The sequence below is a fragment of the Phoxinus phoxinus genome, assembly GCF_949152265.1.
Source record: "Phoxinus phoxinus genome assembly, chromosome: 22".
Taxonomy (NCBI): Eukaryota; Metazoa; Chordata; class Actinopteri; order Cypriniformes; family Leuciscidae; genus Phoxinus; species Phoxinus phoxinus.
The window spans coordinates 16463505-16483798 of NC_136897.1; the positions used below are offsets into that span (position 1 = coordinate 16463505).

General features: G+C 37.2%; 2 protein-coding genes across 3 annotated transcripts in view; one reads left to right on the forward strand and one right to left on the reverse strand.

Moving 5' to 3' along the window:
* The window catches only part of fmoda (fibromodulin a), a 51053-nt gene extending 35148 nt beyond the window's left edge, over window positions 1–15905 (reverse strand). For both annotated transcript variants that reach the window (XR_013795856.1, XM_079597082.1), the window contains exons 1-2: window positions 15773–15905; window positions 11540–11617 (exon numbers count right to left, since the gene is read on the reverse strand). Coding sequence is in view for 1 of the 2 variants with exons in the window: in XM_079597082.1 (XP_079453208.1) it covers window positions 11540–11564 (25 nt within the window). In the remaining variant the exon portion in view is untranslated. The remainder of the gene's footprint in view (window positions 1–11539; window positions 11618–15772) is intronic.
* Window positions 15906–16532: 627 nt separating this feature from the next.
* On the forward strand, window positions 16533–18064 carry il10 (interleukin 10; the record flags this gene model as incomplete). Its single annotated transcript, XM_079597085.1, has 5 exons — window positions 16533–16700; window positions 16826–16882; window positions 17127–17279; window positions 17738–17800; window positions 17929–18064. The coding sequence occupies 5 exons, from the start codon at window positions 16533–16535 to the stop codon at window positions 18022–18024; spliced, it is 537 nt and encodes a 178-aa protein (XP_079453211.1). The 3' UTR covers window positions 18025–18064.
* Between the last annotated feature and the right edge of the window lie 2230 nt (window positions 18065–20294).

The following is a 20294-nucleotide window of genomic DNA, read 5'->3' on the forward strand; positions in this document are numbered from 1 at the left end:
AAGTAAGGTACGGCTATTATGCTAGTGTGCTTATTAAGATATGGCCGGAAAAAAAAACGTGAATTAACAAATAACAAATTCTACCAAATAGGAAAAATATTCGGCAGACACAGTCACTCCTCATGTTTGTTGGATAACAGGTGAGCCAGGGGATAGCATAGAACAATATTAACCTACATAAACCTATAAAATCAATCATGCTAGAGTGCGAAGTAAATGAGTCTACGGCTGTCATTATTCTTCGATTCAATTCAAGAACTTGATTTTTAAAAATCCTCGATTGCAATTGACCCGTCTCGAATAACCGGCGAAATTCCGGAAGTGGCGCATTCCATGGACGAAATTAAATTAATCGCATTATTAGAAATTTTCTAAGGCTGCACAATGTATTAAAACCATTTAAATTGCTGCTCATAGTCCCTCATAAGAATTTAATCATTACAAATGTAACATATATGATAATTTTCAAATTTTTATGGGACTAAAGTTAAAAAGACAAAGGGCCCTCTCTTGCTAGCCTGGTCCTACCAGACTCTCGTATATTTCATTTGTACAGAGAGTCTGGCCTCTCTCCATTGACAAGCGTTAAATTATTTGTGGGCGGGTACACTGTTGAAGTTTTAAACTATTGGATCTGCCCAGAGCCACTCTGGACCTGCCATAACCAATCGCTAACATTTGGTCGTGACGAAACTTCAACTCAAACTAGCGCACGACCTCGACATCATCGTTCTCAGCCACTCCCTCTGTTTGCTGATTGGACCGGTAAAAAATTGACCCGAGAAAACCCAAGAATACAGCGCAAACCCAGACAATGTACTGAAGGAAAATTAAAATTGAGCGGAAGAACATAGGAGGGCGGAGCCAGGCTACAATCTTGCACCCAGCGCAATTGACTTTGTACACCGACGCATGTATCATTCCTATTTTGCACCGACGCACAGCGGACTTTTCCCTCCACAGATGCACGTCGGTAAATTAGGGAATAAACTTGCAGGGGCGGTACAGTGAAAAGAGGAGGCGTGTTCCGGCGCAAACTTTCCCTGGTGCTATTTTGCAGTTTCAGAAAACAATTCTGCCACAGACCAGGAAAAACCTAGTCTAAAGTCTATTTGTCACGTTAATTTAAATCAATGCTATTTTAAGGGAGCATGCTTGGCCACAATGTAACGTGTGCACAACACGCATACACTTTGCTTCTCTCGTCCAAACAGGTGCGGCAGTTCCCATTTTTGCTAACCATACATAATTACAAGGAAAAATATTAGCACACAAGGGAAATCATTGTGGTGTCCATGAAGATGTGAAAAAATAGGCTTAAATCTAGCTTACACATTTACCCAAATTATTTGTAGTATTACTATTTAATTGTAGTAATGACGGATAAAACCTGTTTGACCAATAGAGGCAAGGCATATATGTATATAAGGACACCTGACAAAGTGGGTTGTCCGTCAAGAACCAGGAAACAAAATTCTGAAACTGCGAAATCACCTTTACCATCATGTACGGTAAATTGCGTGCGCCTGGCAAATCCGCCATTATAATAGCAATCTGCCATGGAACAAGCGCGCCTACTTTTAAAGGGAATGGGAGATGACGCTCTGATTGGTTTATTGCTAGTTACGCCCAAACCACACCTATGAATAATGAAACTACTTCAGACCAACCCATTTTAGATTTGCGTCGGGCGCCAGAGTCATTTATCCCGCCAGTATAATAGCAACAGCACCCGAGATCAGCCCACAAAGTTACTTGCGTTTCATGTTTGAAACTTGTGTTTCAGATCGTTAAAATAGGGTCCAAATAGTTTTTTCCATTTTCCATCTTAATTTTATGTGATAGGTTTGAGTTGTAAATTATACGCATTGAAAATATGAATGAAAAGTAGGATACTACTTACCATCTTCTGCATCACTGTTAAAGAGACCTGAATGATGTAATTTCTGGTAAATTGTGTCACATATTGGGGGAGCCTAAATTATTAGGCGGAGAATGGGTCGAGTTCAGGCTGAAACTTTATAGTCTGTATAGTCTTTATAGAGTGATTCTTCACCTGCATATCCCTCGTCATCATTCACCGCAACTGCTACTGTACCTTTTATTTTTCACTCTGTTAACACCAGTTTGATTGTTTACTCTTACTGATCTATCCAGTCTGTGTTTCCTGACAGAAGACATGAGCTCACCTCAAAGCGATCCCTTTCAAGAATTGGTGGATTGACTTCACCAATCACTCACTAAGCCCGCAACCACTACACCAGTCACTCCACCGTTCACTTCTTCCCCGCCCGCTATCATCAGGAGCGCCCTACTCTGATTCGGCGGAGGAGTACAATGGATTTCTGCTGCAATGCTCATTGGCCCTTGAGATGCAGCCGCAGAGATTCCCAACGATAATTTCTCTTCTGACAGGAAGAGTGCTGCAATGGGCTGAGACAATATGGTAGTAGTCAGGACCAGTTACACAGTCATTGGACAGTTTTGGACAGTCAATTTCTAGAAGTTTTCGGTAAGCCTGTTGTGATCAGCTTTTTGAAGCAAGGAAAAATGTCCATCAACGACTATGCTTTAAAGTATAGCACATTAGCGGTGGCTAGAACCTTGAACGAGCGCACTTTCCTAACCACTTTTCCTCAAGGATTATCTCCCCAACTCAGCTGCATCTCGCTGGTGCAATCTTTGTTTCTCATCCTATTTTCCTTCATTACCTCTCCAGCGACAGAATACTTTCCACTTCGATTGAAAGTCCAGTTAAACAGCAATCTGTTGATATCCCAGACTGCTACTCCCAGTTCAAAAACATCTTCTGCCCCAAGAGAGCCTCACAATTTCCACCACATCAGCCATGGGACTAAGGCATTGATCCTAATCTGTCCTGACCCGAACAAGCCCTTTATTGTAGAAGTAGATGCCTTCACCACCGGTGTCAGAGCGGTGTTTCCCCATCAGCAGGGGATGCATCCCAGACTCCATGTGCCTCCCAGACTCCATGTGCTTTCTTCTCTTGTAAATTCAACACGGCAGAGAGAAATTATGACATTGGTAACTGGGAATTCTTAGCCATCAAACTGGCATTGGAAGAATGGAGGCACTCCACAAAAAACAAAATCACAAAAACTTTTATTACCTCCATGATGCAAAGCGTCTCAATCCTGTCAAGCACACTAGGCATTATTCTTTACCCGATTCGACTACAAGATTGATTATCACCCCGGTTCCAAGAATGGCAAGGCTGATGCCTTATCCACCATTCACGCTCTAAATGACTCTCTAGAACTACTCTCCAGAAAACATTCTTGATGCCAAGATCTTTGTCAACCCCATTCAGTGGACCACTATGGAGAACCAAGCCAATGCCCCTGAAAATCCTCCGCCGGGTTGCCCTTCAGATTGACAGTAATAAACTCATCCATACCGTTCACTTCTCTGTGGGTACTGGTCATCCAGGGGCCAATCAAGCCTTCTTAATCCAAGATTGTTACTAGTGGCCCAGCATGGCAATAGATGTAAGAAGGGTTGTGAGTGGATGTACAGACAGCGCCAGGATTGTTTACACTTACTGATCTCTCCAGTCTGTGTTTCCTGACACATACCAAAGCATAGCCTTTAACATTTCATTTTGGTGAACCACCACTTCAGAAAGTCTAGGGGACTGAAATAGTATTATTTATATTATTTAGAGTGCTAAAATAAACTAAGATACAAAATCATACACATTTTTTACTACCTGATATTTCAATTTAAATGTTTTAAAACTTGTACGATATGATAAGCTACATGATAGGCCTATGTGTTTCTTTGTCCCCTCTTATTTGAGGGTACAAAGTTGTGGATGATTGTCCATAACTTTCTTCGACAGGGCAATGGCACCTTGGTTATTTTCAAAGATTTGTACTGGCTCAAGCAGACAATCATTTTTCATGCTGTTCAACAACTAAGATACATGCTTTCATGTGTGGTTGTGGCCAGTGCTGTATACTCAGCTTCACATGAAGACAAAGCAACTGTGGACGGTTTCTTTGGCTTCCAGGAAATCAGAGGACCATTTTTGAGTAAGACCAAAACAGTATCCTGTCGTACTCCGCCTGTCATTTAGATCTGATGCCCAATCAGCATCACTGTATACCACAAGTTTGAGATTTTCTTCTCTTTTCTTGTCTAACATAGTTCATGATAAATTGTACCTTTTAAGTACCTCATCACATGTTTCACTGTAGACCACACAGCAAAATCCCCAGTGTTAAATTAACACACTCAGAGTGTTAAATGAACACTGAAGCAGTGTTAAAGTTAATGAGATAATTAAGTGATCAATTGAGTTAGGATTGAGCATTATTGAAGACACCTGATGATAACAAGCAGAATCACTGAAGGAGAAAATTGATGTACCATTATCACCACTATGGAGATCAGTGTGTCAGTTAGTTTGGCTCTTGACCCTTACTTTATTAACTTTAGATTTAATTCAGTTATAACAGCCAGATGAACAAAGAGAAACAGTGATCTGATGGTGTTGGTTGTGTTTTAACATAATCAATAGATGGCCTGAAGCACTGAACTCATTGAGAGCATAATTTAAAATTTACATTATGGATTATAGCAGCACTGTCCTTGTAGAGTATGCCGTTTTTAGCCGTTTACAATTAAATCCAAATGATCAAATCAATAAAAATAAAAAATAAACTTTATAAAAGTATTTCAGGTAGGCACACACAGATATCAAGAAAAAGCGTATGACTCAACAAACAGATCACCTCTGACCATAAGCTCATTATTTATTCATGCAGCAATGCATGATGGGAGCCATGAATGAGATTTGATTGGTGGCATACAGAATGCACTGCAAAATGCTTCATAATTGTCACCATTGTTCAGATTCACAGGCTGATTTTTGATGTCTGTGTTTAAAAAAGAAAAAAACTATTTTGTATGTGATTAAAGGGATAGTTCACTTTGAAATTAAATGTTGGTATGTTTTAACTTACCTCAAGGGCATCCAAGATGTAGGTGTCTTTTTTTCCGCAGTAGTTTCAATTTTGATATTTTTAGGTCAAACCTAAAAATATCAAAACTGAAACTACTGCGGAAAAAAAGACACCTACATCTTGGATGCCCTCGAGGTAAGCTAAAACATACCAACATTTAATTTCAAAGTGAACTATCCCTTTAAGTTTTAAGAAATTATTTGGATTACAATGTAAAATTAAAAAATATTATGATTTTCAAGGACTGTGCAGCTATAATTAATAAAGAATAATGATTATGTTAAAACACAACCAACACCATCATATCACCTTTTCTCTTTGTCCATCTGGCTGATATAACTCACGTACAGCAGCCAAACAAAATCTAAAGTTAATGATTTAAGGGTCAAGAGCCCAACTAAGGCCCTGTTTACACGAGAACGCTCGTGGGTGAAAACGTAAAAATATTTTATCGGATGTGCCTTTCGTTTACACGACGACGGCGTTTTTGGGGCTTAAAAACGCAAAAAAGTGAAACCGCCCTCCAGAGTGGAAATCTTAAAAACGCTCCACCATCGCGTTCCCGTCTAAAAGGTAAAAACGCAAAAGTCTGCTAGACAGTGAAGGCGCCGCGTAGGCGTTTACGTCACAGGCATGCACCTGTACAGGAAAATAACAAAACATTATCAACCTAAAATATAGCATTAATTTCATTGACAAAAACAATATATAATTCAGAGCGACACGCAAAGAGCACCGAGGGTTAAAACAGCAGCTTTACCGTATTAAACAAGAAAAACTGTGTCAGCGGCTCTTTCACTTTCAGTGCTTCACATTGCCACCTAGCCGTCTGGAGTGCATACTACATCGAATTTCACACACTTTTGCATCACCATATGCAAGCAGATTTCCCCCCTCATAATGCTCGTCTAAACGCAGAATAAAAAGTGATAACGCAACGCCACTTTTGCGTTTTCTCTTCAGATTTCCGTGTAAACATAGCCTAAAACAAACACTGATCTCCATAATGGTAACATACCAATTAGGATTTTCTCCTTCAGTGGTTCTGCTTGTTATCATCAGGTGTCTTCAATAATGCTCAATCCTAACTCAATTAATCACTTAATTATCTCATTAACTTTAACACTGCTTCAGTGTTCATTCATATAAATACTGAGCAGTGTTAATTTAACACTGGGGATTTTGCTGTGCAGTGTTGTTCATTTGGATCAGACATATATTGAGAGGGTTTACTGACAATCCAACTTAGATCAGGTCTAGTACATGTCATCAGATAGATCCAACAGTCGTCCGCAGCATCTCTCATTACAAGAGACAAACTTTTGTCATCCAAGTATTGAATCCCATATTGGGCCCATAACCTGTTGGCGCAGCCATTTTGTGAATTATAACCAGTTATTTTAGTAAACTATACAGAGAAAAAACACACAGACATAACTCTGTATTCTGTTGGACCGGAACCTCTTTTATTAGCATTTATCCATTTATAGATAGCGGGTCACATACACGTGACATGAGCACTATGATGGGCACACATTACAAACTTTAACATCCTCATGTTGGAGCACTGCATAGGAGGCTATCGGCTCCGACAATTAGAAGATAAGGGACTACGGATGAAAATTAGAAAGTGTTGGCTAAATCTGGCGCATTTAACATATTATGTATTATTAATGTGTATTTTCCCTGATTAAATAAATCAAATTAAAATAAATAAAGTTTTTAAAGAAATTTTACAATTATAATAAAGAAGAATTATTTTGAGTTATACAAGGCATGTTAAATAAACTATGAAGGGAAAAAAATACATTTAAAACGGGCTTCTCGTGTAATTTTATGAACTTCCAATTAATTGTATTAAACTTCCAGTGCGCACTTCCATTTTGATCAGAATACAAATACAGATTTTAATAATTTTGAGATTGTAACAGGTACAGATATCTACTCGCTGCACACCCCTACATACTATGCTATTCCTAATTCAGTCTAGCAATTTTAAATACTTTCGACAAGCCTCATTAGTGGCCTCTATTGGCCAATGATGGTGTTAAAGTTTCCAAAACTGGAGCAGGAGTTTTGCTGGTATGGGATATGAGATATTTAGATGAATGAATATCTTTACATGAGAGGATGAGGATGGAGAAGCCTATAGCACCAAATTGCGTACTAATGATAACAATAAAATATTCCACCAAAATGTGAAGTAATCAATCACAAGTCAAATTCTGATTTAAAAGGGGCATTACAACTTAAATACAACAATACTGAACAAATGAAATATTTAAATACGTTTGATTAATCTAACAGGAAGTGCCAATAAGATCTGTCGACTTCTTTGTGACCTTCAGATATGAAATGTAATTGTTAGAATAGAATATCTGTGTAACAAACACTAAATCTAAACAACAAAAAATTGGTTGATTAAAGTCAATAACGTTGCACTGTACTATGATTTGGTAGATTTACTATTCATAGAGCAACATAAAAATAAAAAACCTCATTCATAACCTGTTAATGTTGACACTGTAATCTCCTATGCTAAGGTAGGTAAATGATACAATGTTATGGTAAATTATATAAAGTCTTGCTAAATTAAGAGATGTGCTTTGTAGTAGAGGAGACATCTTAACGTCATGGAAAAACATTAATACATGCACAATATTCAAATATTTCAAAGCCTTCCAGTGACAGTGAAAAGGATAAATTATTCCATTCTGATGACGGTACTAGAAACGTGCGATACATAGCTGACTTGGCTTGAATTTCATGATTCACTTTCATAACAGCTAAAAAAAATGAATTAGTGAATTTACTGAAACCAGCTCAGCATAACAGGAAATTTCTTGCGTTTTAGTTCTTGCTGATCAATTAACACGTAAAAGTATATATATATATATATAAAAAAAAAGACAAGCAAAGCACACTAGGCAAAGCACTGCAGACAGTATGATCAGCATGTCATTTACAATATTAAAAACACAGCCAGGGTCATCCAAAACACAAAATGTAAAAATATTCAACATGGTTTAAAATTTCTACAGTTTCAAAATATCCGTTTTGCATGGTCAAAACTAAATGTTCAATACAGTAGTAGGTCACTCTTAACCAAACGGGAAAGAACATACGCAGTACACTTCCTCTAAAACTTCCCAGGACTATGAGCAAAGTTGCATGCTAGCACCTGTGGTAGCTCACGACTGCAGTGCAGCAATAAATCTAATGACCTTCCAAACCCAGAATAGTACACGCTCTCTCCTATTCTATTTGTCAATGAGACTTATGTCATGCTTTTATACCAGCAACTGTACACATTATATGGCACACGTCTCTGATAGCTGTCATGAAAAAACTGACACTACAGTTCTGAACACAACTCAAACTAGCAGAGCAGCTGTTGAGCCATTCACTGTTTTACATATTTACATAATGAAATGCACAGGGTGCACAACTGTGTGATTATTTTAATAAACCTGCACGGTCTGTTATAGCAGCGGTTCTGAAGGACCCATATTTTTACATAAGACTTCAAACTGCAACCCAACAGCGCCAAGATTGTTTATTGTACAAAAATATCCTTGAAATAAAACATTAAAAGGAAACAATACCATGAACCCCATGGGCGGATCTTGCCCCTTTCCTTCCTGTTTGCCTAAAAGACTAAAAACTACTAAACATTGTTTTTGAAATAAATAATATTCTCAACTCTAAAATAAATATATTAATTCAGGTTCTTGTATATTTGAAAACAGTACTTTGTAAATAAATGAATGATTGTAAAAAAATAAATCCAATCAAACTTTTTCCGTGTTCGTAGCAATTGGAATTTATGCTATGCTATATTATCTATGCTACATGACTCGTCAAACTGGATATTCAGCGTTTTTAAAAAGTCAACTGACTGCAAAGCAATCTGAACCGATTGCAAACAGGCCGCGTTCACACAGCAGTAGAATATGGTTGTCAGTCTTGTTACTGTATTTGAGTTCTTCATTCAGTGCTGTGGCTCCGAAACTCTGCAATTCTCTTCCTCACAAATCTCAACTAAAAACTTATTTTCTTACAGTATTTATAACCCTACTCTGTTTAGTGTTCTGCTGTTTTCTTACTGTATGTTTGTAAATATAAATTTATTATGTGATGCATAAGTATTTATGCATATATACACAGCTTGATGCTGTATTTTTATCTTCTTGAGCTTGGGAAAGGCACTTTATAAATAAAAACGTATTATTAATTAAACTAAAACTTAATACGGTTACGTTCACACACAGCACTGTTATCTACGGGAGTGAAAACCGCATTCTATAACCAAACTCACACTCGTAAATTTTCATGACTCACATCCGTATTCTTGGAAAACCCGCACTGTGTGAACGGAACCGGACTGGACAACTAGTTGTCGAAACCAGTGTTTTGAAAGTGCCCATAACTAGCTGTATGACACCACCACATTGTCATAATTTCTGGAATATGGATACTGATTTAATCTAATTTGTGTGCCTAACTCCATTCATGAGAAATGCACATTTAATCAAAAAGTGTAAATGGGATTGAAAGCATTCCGTTTTCTTCATCTCTTCGATCACACAGTAAAAGAGGCCCAGAGTGTGTTGGCGCTGCATGCTTTTCTTTGTGTTATAGCACAGCACAATAGCACAAGCTATTTTTCAGTGGCTTTCAAAAAGTGCCAACCCACCCACAAATTAATAAAACGGGTTATTCATAATTATAATGAAATAATGACACGTACATATTCAATCACGTCGCCTGATGTTTATTTGTGAGATTTGGAGAAATTATGTATTACCACGTTTAGATTTCTTTAAAAAAAAATAAGAAGTGCCTCTGTCACTGTCTTCTGGTATGGATTCTATGAGTTATATGGCCCCCCCTAGCTCAAATGTCAAGCTACACCTATGATGAACCCCACAATATGTACAATTATTGAGAGTTTAGTTTCTAAAGGCCTCTATTTGAATGGTTTCCTGTGTTCCGCAGCCAACAATTGGCCTCACAAAGCTCTTTGTGAATGGAAAAACCCATCCACAAATATTTATCCTCATTGGGAGTGTATTTAATGTATTCTGGGTCATAATTTTTTTCCTACCCATTAGAATTGACTTTTTATCCCAACAGATGAATTTCGGCCAAAATTTCAGTTTGACTACACAGTGTTTGACATTGACAACAAAGCTATGTGAAGCCATCACATAACTAAATTACACTACTGTTGAAAAGTTTGGGGTCAGTACGTTTTTTCTTTCTTTGGAAAGAAATGAATACTTTTTTCTCAAAATTTGTTTTTTTTAATGTATTGTTTGATCCAATAATGTCATATTGATCATAAGAGACTTCTTTCAAAAACATTTTAAAAGATCTTACCAAAACCCAACTTAAACGGTGATGTATGTGGTTATTTGCATTTAACACCATTTTCCATTTTGAAGCAATCAGAACAAACATGCAACCAAGCATACTAAGATTTCATGATGTTGGCCCTTGAAAACAACTTATGCTCGCAGTGTTCCAGCGACAGGAAGGGAGGAACTTTTATGCAGCAAAACATCCAATACGTTCAGCAGATGCATACTGTTTTGTTTTGAAACCAAGCTTGTCATGTGGGTACCAGAGCCCGCAAAGCACGAGCCATTTCATGTCGCTGCCACCGAGCTCTCATTTGCGTCACTTCAGAACGCCCATGAGAACAGCGGCCTTGACACCTTAACTTAAACAGTTAAACTAAAGAAAAAAAATGTGTGAAACTGAAACCACTGCAGGATGATGTGGTGAGCCCTTACTGTTTGAGAAAAGGATTTCCTCTAAAGACAAGACGCTCTGTTCTGTCTTAGTGGGGCAAGGGTTTGGCAGTGACCCCCTGCGAACAAAGAACTACTTCAAGTTTTATTTGCTACTAGACCTGTTCAAAAACAGATTAAAACTTGGTCTAAAGTAGATATTTGTAGTAACGAAATGGCCAGAAACAGAAATGATTCATGTTTTCATGATGCAAGATTTGGTGACCATTGACAAGATGGCTGATTAATAAGGAAGTATGAAATCAGTACATCAACGCAATCGTCATGATCAATAAAATCATGTGAATAAATATAAATGTCACCCCTTAAATTAACAGTCTTCATAACTTCCCAATATTACAAGTCCATAAAATGGTCAATGAGTCGATATGTGGTGTGTGATTTTAGCTCAGACAGCGATGACCACAGAAACTGCCAATTGCTTAACAGAAACTCTCTTAGCCACGCAATTTGGAACTTCAAAAGGAAATCAAAAGGAAATGCTACATTTTCCTTATGTAAAACTTATGTAATTAATGTAAAATATATACGGAACTGAAAGAAAAGGTTCAATAATATGTAAGGCGATGCATGTCTTAAAAAAAATGAATCTTTCCATATGCAAATATTTTCAACTGTGAAAAGGGAAAAGAAGAAATAACACATTCAGGTTTTTACCTCACAAGTCCCTTTTTAGCTTATAACCTCGGTTCCCAATTAATCACCAATTCAAACGTGTAGAACTTGTTTACTCACAACACGGAAGCGCACTCGTACTCATGGGAAAGTAATGAATATAGCCAGATCTTCAACTCCCTGTTTCTCTTGACTTTCCTGTAAAAAAAAATATTTTAAAAGCCCATCAATAAATATAAAACCAACTGGGAGGTATTTAAAAAAGATCTACCTGGAAACATACTGTACATAACAAACATTATAAGCTGTGATTGTTATCAGTCTACTAAAACAGGATTCATTCAGCTGTTAATTCTTGAAGGGATAGTTCAACCAAAAATTCCATACCTGTAATTTTCTGCAGAACACAAAAGATCATATTTTGAAGAACATGTGAACACAAAAGAAGAATGTTGTTAACCTAACATTTTTGGTGACCATTGACAAAAATATTTTTGTTCCACATAAAAAAAGTAAGTAAATGACAAAATTTTCATTGAACTATCCCTTTAATAATGTTTTCTTTTTTTCTTTATGCAATATAGCTGCATTTAGCCTAATTAAAAAGTCAGTTCTTGATTCCTCATCAAAATTAGTACACAAACACACACAAAATCTATAAGGATAGGTGATCTGAGGTCTTGATGGTCAAATATCTCAGTGTTTCATGCTTCCACAATATTTCCACAAGTTTCACTGCTCAAATGTGTACAAGCAGCACATTATAAGTTTCTTTGTATTTGTAGGCAAAGGCCCTCCATTACGTTCACTAACGTTCAGTAATCTGTGCCTATCTGTACACGCAGAGAGAAAAAAACCACCAGTTTTGCATCATGGGTTTGGTTTACCCCACTAGTCTTCACTCTGAAGCATGATGTAAAGTACATCCATTGCTTCCACAGACGGTATAATAGCAAGTCATGGAATAGGTTAGCTTAACCATGCTTACATTATTCAGTTAATGACCTAACTAATGAAATTCCATAGTGCTCACTTGTTTCTTGTAATAACCAGCACTGAGGTAAAATTCAACAAAGGATTGAAAGCATTTTTCATCATTACAATTACTGTTGTATTGCATTAGCAAAATAAGATGCAGCTTTTAATAGGCCCGGTTCACTGCAATGGTTCAAACTGGCTTTAACGAAGAATACAAAGATGGAGAAATATTTATTTAACCATTAAACAGATGACTAGAACAACAATAACAAAGCAATGTCTGAAAATCTCAATTCATACTTCAAAGATTAATTTAGTCCACTGTTTGAGCTGTATAGTGGCAGGTTAAAAAACAACCCCCAAAAACAACTTTATACTCACATATTGCTAATTGCCCTTGAGATTTCATATAATTGGATTACATCAAATGTCTTTTGCACAAATATGTGTTTTTTTATATTTAAACCATTTTTGACCTCATATTGTATATGTCAATGGGAAATAATTGTTTGTGCAATGTCTATGAAACAACAAGCTCAAAATGTAGTTTCACTGATTGTGGGTGCAACATTTTCATCTTAAAGGAACACTCCGACTTTTTGGGACTTTAGCCTATTCAACTTATCCCCCAGAGTTAGATAAATCCATACATACCTTTTTCATCTCCGTGCGTGCTATAAGTCTGTTTGACGCACCCACCGCTAGCCTAGCTTAGCACAAAGACTGGATGTAAATGGTTGCAGCTAGCATACTAATCCAAATAAGTGACAAAATAACGCAAACATTTTCCTATTTACATGTTGTGATTTGTATAGTCACAGAGTGTACAAAAAACAAAGTCACAAGAGACACAGACATATTTTAACCGTATAAATACTGGGAACTATATTCTCTGAAGGCGAAGCACTGCTACTTGGGCGGAGTGATAACCGCAGCACCTGAGACGCGCCGTGGTGAGGAGCAGAGAGTTCGTTCAGAGCGCGTCTCAGGCGCTGCGGTTATCACTCGGCCCTATATTCAGGGGATATAGTTCCCAGTATTTATACGGTTAAAATATGCCTGTGTCTCATGTGACTTTGTTTTTTGTACACTCTGTGACTATACAAATCACAACATGTAAATAGGAAAATGTTTGCGTTATTTTGTCACTTATTTGGATTAGTATGCTAGCTGCAACCATTTACATCCAGTCTTTGTGCTAAGCTAGGCTAGCGGTGGGTGCGTCAAACAGACTTATAGCACGCACGGAGATGAAAAAGGTATGTATGGACTTATCTAACTCTGGGGGATAAGGTGAATAGGCTAGAGTCCCAAAAAGTCGGAGTGTTCCTTTAATGTGGCCAGCTGTGAAAGATACAGAAAAAAATAATTTTGGTGAACTAACTTTTTGGTAAAATCTATTTCAGGTAGGATGCAGCTTGACCTAATATAGCATTTATATGCCAAAAATGTAGCATATAGAAAATGAGCCCAGTTTAATGGTCAAGTACTTGCTTAGTCAGCTTGATTTTTATTGAAAATATATAATATTGCAGCAAATATTGACTTTCACACTTAGCTTTTACAAATTGTGCACATCATATCATCATATTCAAAGAGTGCTGGAATGTGTTACATGACTACATTATGTTTTGGAGAGTCCCCCTTGGCATTCTGGTGGGAACCGCAATATACCGAAAGGACTTTTTACTATATTGAGCGTACTTTTTTTTTTTTTCTATAAATAGTTACGTGTCACAACCTACACATTTCAGTATTAATGGTCCAGGTAAATTATTTGTTATTAAAGCCTCTATGCTCAAAAACTATCACCGCAAGAACCTACTCAGCGCTCAAAAAGCCAGCGATTTGTTGAGGCTACATTGCTCAACGTTACAAAACCACATTATAAGTAGAAGCTTTTCCCTCTAAAAGCAATCAGAAGGAGCAGCAGACAGTGGTTTGAGTGTATCCAGAATCAGACCCAGAAAGCGGCAATGAAGAGAGTCAAGCAGAACCTCTCGGCTCTTACAAAACGTTTCTGAATGGTAAATTTTTTTATTATTATTATTCTATTCTATTATATAATAATTTCGATACGCTGTTACTTTTTGAGATACAGTTTTCTCCTTATTAAACATTTAATATAACTGAATAAATGACGGAGCAATACCGCAGCTAAAGTTTGCTGTTGCGATTACAGTACATATCATTTTTTTTACTTTATACACGTGTGTCTTATACACACAAAATAGCATCGAACTAACTGGCTAGTGGCTACTATAAACAAACTAGCGTTGGCATTGATTTACGTTCTTGATCAAATCGAAAAATTACGTCATAAAGTATACATGGAAAATACATTTACAAAATTAGTACATAATTACAAATTCAGGTCCAAAATGTTTGTACGCGTTTGTCATAGACACACGAAATAGCATAAATAGTGGCTACTAACGCCAGCGCTGGCATTTGTTTACGTCCTTGATAAAACTAAAACATTACGTCTGAAATTATACAAGCAAATACATTTCAAATAATTAAGTCTTACTAACAGGTTGTGGCCCAACAACTGCTGCCTCTGGTTTTAAAGTTGGAACTGCTTCATGTTTTAGTAAGAGTTTCTTGTTTAATCCGACATTGAATTCGTGGAGATTCTGGAAGCTGTCTTCCGTAAAATGCGCAGCACAGAGAGCTAAATTACGATTGTAATTTTCAGGAACATAATCAAATATAAATTTTAGCCATTATTGACGAACTACAGCGTCCGTAGGAAGCCGAACACAGAAGATCTGACAGCGGGGTGAAAATAACACAATTTAGACGGCATGGCTACAGCTCTCCACTATAACTCTTCCTCTTCGACAAAGCCGCAGAAATATGGCCATGCCCCTTTTTTTGCATATTCCAGAGGGAGGGTTGATGTAAATTTATGGGTTAGTTAGTATAAAACCCGGGAAGTATATCGTTGTAGTCCCATTCAAGTCGTTTTTGTAGGCATTAAACTTCCTGATTTTTAAAAGATGATATCTCTGCTTACGTTGAACTTTCAGAGCAGCAACTTTGCAGATACTGTTCATGCACCAACAGCTACATTACACATATTTAAAATGAAAAAAGTGAAATCGTAATCACCCACCCCTTTAAGTGGCTATGTAACAGGAACAATATTGTACCCAAAAGAGGTGCCTGTTTTCATAGTACCGGTAGTTGAAAGAGGCAAACAACTTGAGTTGAGTTTCAGGAGAAAGGCTTGCATTCATTATTTTAGAATTAATGGAGCCAGGGGTGAATGTGAAAGATTTATGTGGTTAAGAACATAAAGTAGTTAATTGCCCCCTAGAAACCACACAGGACCCCTTACAGTCATCTCTGTATGTGTGAGTTTACGCTCACCTGTGAGAGTTGGCTCAATCCACATATAGCGATTCCACCATCTGCGTAAAAAGAAATGTCAGAGATGAGAAGTCTATTCAGTTCACTGCTTTTATCTGAAAAGCTTACAGAAGATTCCCGCAACTGCCGGGAAAAAAAGGTTAAGGTTCAAACAAATAAGCCCAATTAAAAATGTAATAACTTTTTTTTAATGCTTTTTTTTCTTTTTTTCAGAATTCATTTACACAGATTAACTAGAAATGTATCCATTGTTTTATATCTTTAGGTAGATAGAATGATGGAACGATAGATCAAACGATAGACAGATTAAACAATAAGACAGACCGACAGAACAAACGAATGATAGATAGAACGAACGATAGATAGAACGAACAATAGACAGAACGAACGATAGATAGATAGATAAATAGATAGATAGATAGATCTAAATTGTGTTTAGAAAACTCATGATAATGAGAAAACAGGTTTCTAGAAAACAAACATTTTATGACTTCCATCAAAGTTCAATTTCCTACATAACTTCTGCAATCCAAAAACAGAAAAAGTTGCTGTGTACATGGTGATGACAAAGAGAAATATGATTGCCAGTAAGTCAAGTCAACTTGTCCCCCCCCCACCCCCCACCACCATCATCACCACAGGAAGCTAGGTAGGGATTTTCGGGTATAAAATAACGACACCCCAAAGCACATCTGTACATCTCCTCTCTTGTTGGCTGAATATCAAGAAAGTGTCAAAAACTAAGAAAGAGAACTGAAGAATGATTTTCTCTGGAGTCATCTTTTCTGCTCTGGTCATGCTTCTGCTTTCTGAAAGTGCTCAGTGCAGAAGAGTCAACTGCAAGTCTGAGTGTTGCTCCTTTGTAGAGGGCTTTCCTGTGAGGCTGAAAGAGCTCCGTTCTGCATACAGAGAAATACAGAGGTTTTATGTAAGTATATTTAGACTCATTGCATTAAGTATGAGCTTTACAAATACCAATCTGCAAGACATTTCTGCTTTGTGCTGAGATTTGAGGTTCTCTCTAATTCATTTGTTTACATTTGTTCTGCTCAGGAGTCCAATGACGACTTAGAACCATTATTAACCGAGAACGTGCAACAGAACATCAATGTAAGTGCCAACCAAGCTCTATACATTTACTCCCACAGCACCATACTAGCAATGATTCAAATTTAGAATTAGCAACAGCAGAATCATACTGAAACTGAAGGTTATGTGCAAAATGTGTGCAAACCAATGTAAAATCTCACCGAACATCTTGCAACTCCACATTGCTACGGCAGTACCAAAGTGTGATAACTGTGGGTGTCTGAAACAGCTCATAAAGGATATACCTCGTATATTTTGTCCATAGAGTCCTTATGGATGTCACGTCATGAACGAGATCCTGCACTTCTACTTGGGGACCATTCTGCCAACAGTCCAGAAGAACCACTTGCACTCCAAATCGCCCATAGACTCCATTGGAAGTATATTTCAAAATCTCAAGCGGGATATGTTGAAATGTGTAAGTCCGTCTTTTGGTCATTAACATATTAAATTAGTTAAATAAATGTGATCTTATTGATGTAATTCAGAGTAAATCTGTCCATCCTGGTGACAAACACAGCTTAAACCAGCCACAACCCCTAAAACTTTCTGGTTGACCAGCAAATCAGTTTAGTCTGATTTGTAGTTGTTTTTAAGCATGGAACTCTGCTCATGATGGTCAATACCTCGTCAAAATTATGTTGCTAATGTTGTAAAGGATGTGAGCTGAGGTGTATATTCGGATGGTCACTGTTGTTTTTTGAACAACGCAGTTTAGGCATATTCAGGATGTCGTAATAGTGCACATATGAAGAAAGCATATGTGGATTTTTATTGGCATTTTTAAAGCTTGTTGCGAAATGTTATGGTGAGGCAAACAAGGTGTCTTTAACATTACAAACTACATGAGATAACACACATGTCTCTCTGTTACAGAAGAACTACTTATCTTGCCAAAATCCCTTTGAGTTTGCCAGCATAAAGAACTCATATGAAAAGGTAAGTCTTATACTGCAATTTAATGCTAATAAGTGTAACATGTTAAATTATCAAAACTAACTTCTACTCTCAAATTGCTTGAAATGGTCAATTTATGTTTTTAAAAGACAACATCTTTTTCACTTTAGATGAAGGAAAAGGGCGTTTATAAAGCAATGGGAGAGCTTGATATGCTCTTTAAGTACATTGAACAGTATCTGGCGTCAAAGAGAGACAAGCACTAATAGGATGTTGCTGTGGATTGGATGGTGGCCATGATGAACTGAGTCTGAGTCTGAATCTGAAAACAAAGAAAGGATAATGGACAGATCAACCACGGATATAGCACAAATGGACTTTAACTTATCGCTTGCACATCATCATTCCATCACACTACTTTCTGATGCACTGCAATGCCAGCCTCTTTACCTTCAGTGTCTGAAGTTCTGTCAAATGTATGGCAAAAAAAATGTTGTTTAAGTCACATTGACCATGGTTATTTTGAATTTAATTAAAATTAAATTAGTTGAATTTTGCCAACTTGCTGAAGTAACTTGAAAGTATTGTATATATACTGATATTTATGTCTTTTGTGAAGTTTATTTATTTGTTGTATAATTTATGAGCTTAAAAGGTAATTTAACTGTATTGTTCATATTTCTGATGCTTATTTAATTTGTTACAAAAAAGTTATCAATAAATTATTGCAACTGAATAATGCAAACATTTCCTTTTCTGGTTAATGTGGTTTAGCTGTCTTCCTCACATTGAAATGAGTTCATACTGATCTGTTTACTTCCAAGACTCTTATGTAAAAAAAAAATTGGGGGGGGACAAGCAGTATCTACATTCCAAAATGACGAAGCATTAAAAGTGCTCTTCGTGACTTACCATTGAACACTATCATTTACAGGGTGTGTCAAAATGAACGAGTAAGGCTTAAAACATGACTGTGCTAACCTCAGAACTGACCTAAATAGAGCAGTTACCAGCAGCACAGCAGTCAGCCCTTTACTGTAATTGCAGCGATGCATGTCTCACCCTAATGAGATTAACTATGTAACAGCTAACATATGAAGCCTTAAACTAGCCGCGCTGTGAGCTACTGAGTAAGCAAAACAGTATGGGAACGAGACGAGAGTTTCGGTTGTGACAGAGCGCTAAGCAACGCTTGGGGTGGTTAGCCTGGCTGGTGTATGCAATTGAAATTGAAACAATAGAGTACATTGATACACTTGTGCATTTACCAACACCAAACTATCATAGTCTGTGTATGAAACCTTGCAGGGTTTTTGTATGAAGGTACCTGCTAAGGAAACTGGTTGCAAAATCTTCCAAAACCCCAAAACAAATCTAGAACATATTCAGTGAGATTTAGTGATAACAAAGCAAATATGTAGTAACTGCAAATGCAATGCTTATTTCTCAATTATGGAATTGCAAGTTGAATAAGTCTTGTTTTTAACTGCACAGTGCACACACAGGATTGTGGGATGTCATACTGTGTTATTTTACTTACTTCGACATGCCATGATCCCTTTTTACGTCTGTGGCACTGCCTGCAAAGTCAGATTTTTTCAGGTTTAGATGCAGTCATGCTCTCCCAATAACATGCGCAACATTGCTACATGCTAGGCGATTAAATACAGTTGGTCCAGGAGCCACTGTTCAGAAAATAAAACAGGCGTTTAGACAAATACAACACTGTATTGATTGCCTACATAAAAAAGTTAAAGTTAACCAATGTTCTATTGAATTTTAACTACTGAAGTCATTTTCAGCCCTATAAAAGCTGACATGACAAAAAGTCTCCACTCACATTAGACAGCCAATATATGCACAGTAAAACCTGCACAAGTTAGGATGCAAATGGAAACAGGATATTAACAACCAATGGAATAATCTTAACGGGTCAGTTCTTGCAACATCTTACACTATACTATCATTGTCTGGGAAACACAGGTAGCAGGAAGCCCAACTAAAAAAATCTGTGTGACTAAGTTATTCTCAAGTCTTGCTATTTTCAAACTGAAAATTTCCCCAGAAACTCATGGTGAAATGGGCGATTGCTGGTCTGTGAGATATTGCTTTTCATTCTGCACCACATTTTTTCGATCCGTAACATGGGAGAACCAAAACTGCTGTTTCCCTAACAATCAGCCACCAAACCACAGTGTGATCTTACCAAGTTGTTGAGGATAGGGATGGTCATGTTGCCATTGATTCATAAAGGAGAGTAAGTCCGGGTCCCTTTTGTGCAGTACACCCAATTTTTCAGTTTGACAGTTAAAACCTTCGTTCTTGAAGCAGCATTACAAATTTCAAGTTCTTCGAAATGCTACTTGAGGATAGAGTGTTTGAAGTGTCAAATGATAGTCCACACTGTATATTCAGAGAAATTGAATGCTTTACACTAAACAGAAGAAAGTAAATTGTCAAGAAAACGTTAGAAAATGTGTCACTATATTGATCTGGACAATTTAGTGCAAGTACCGAACACAGAGAAATCCTGATG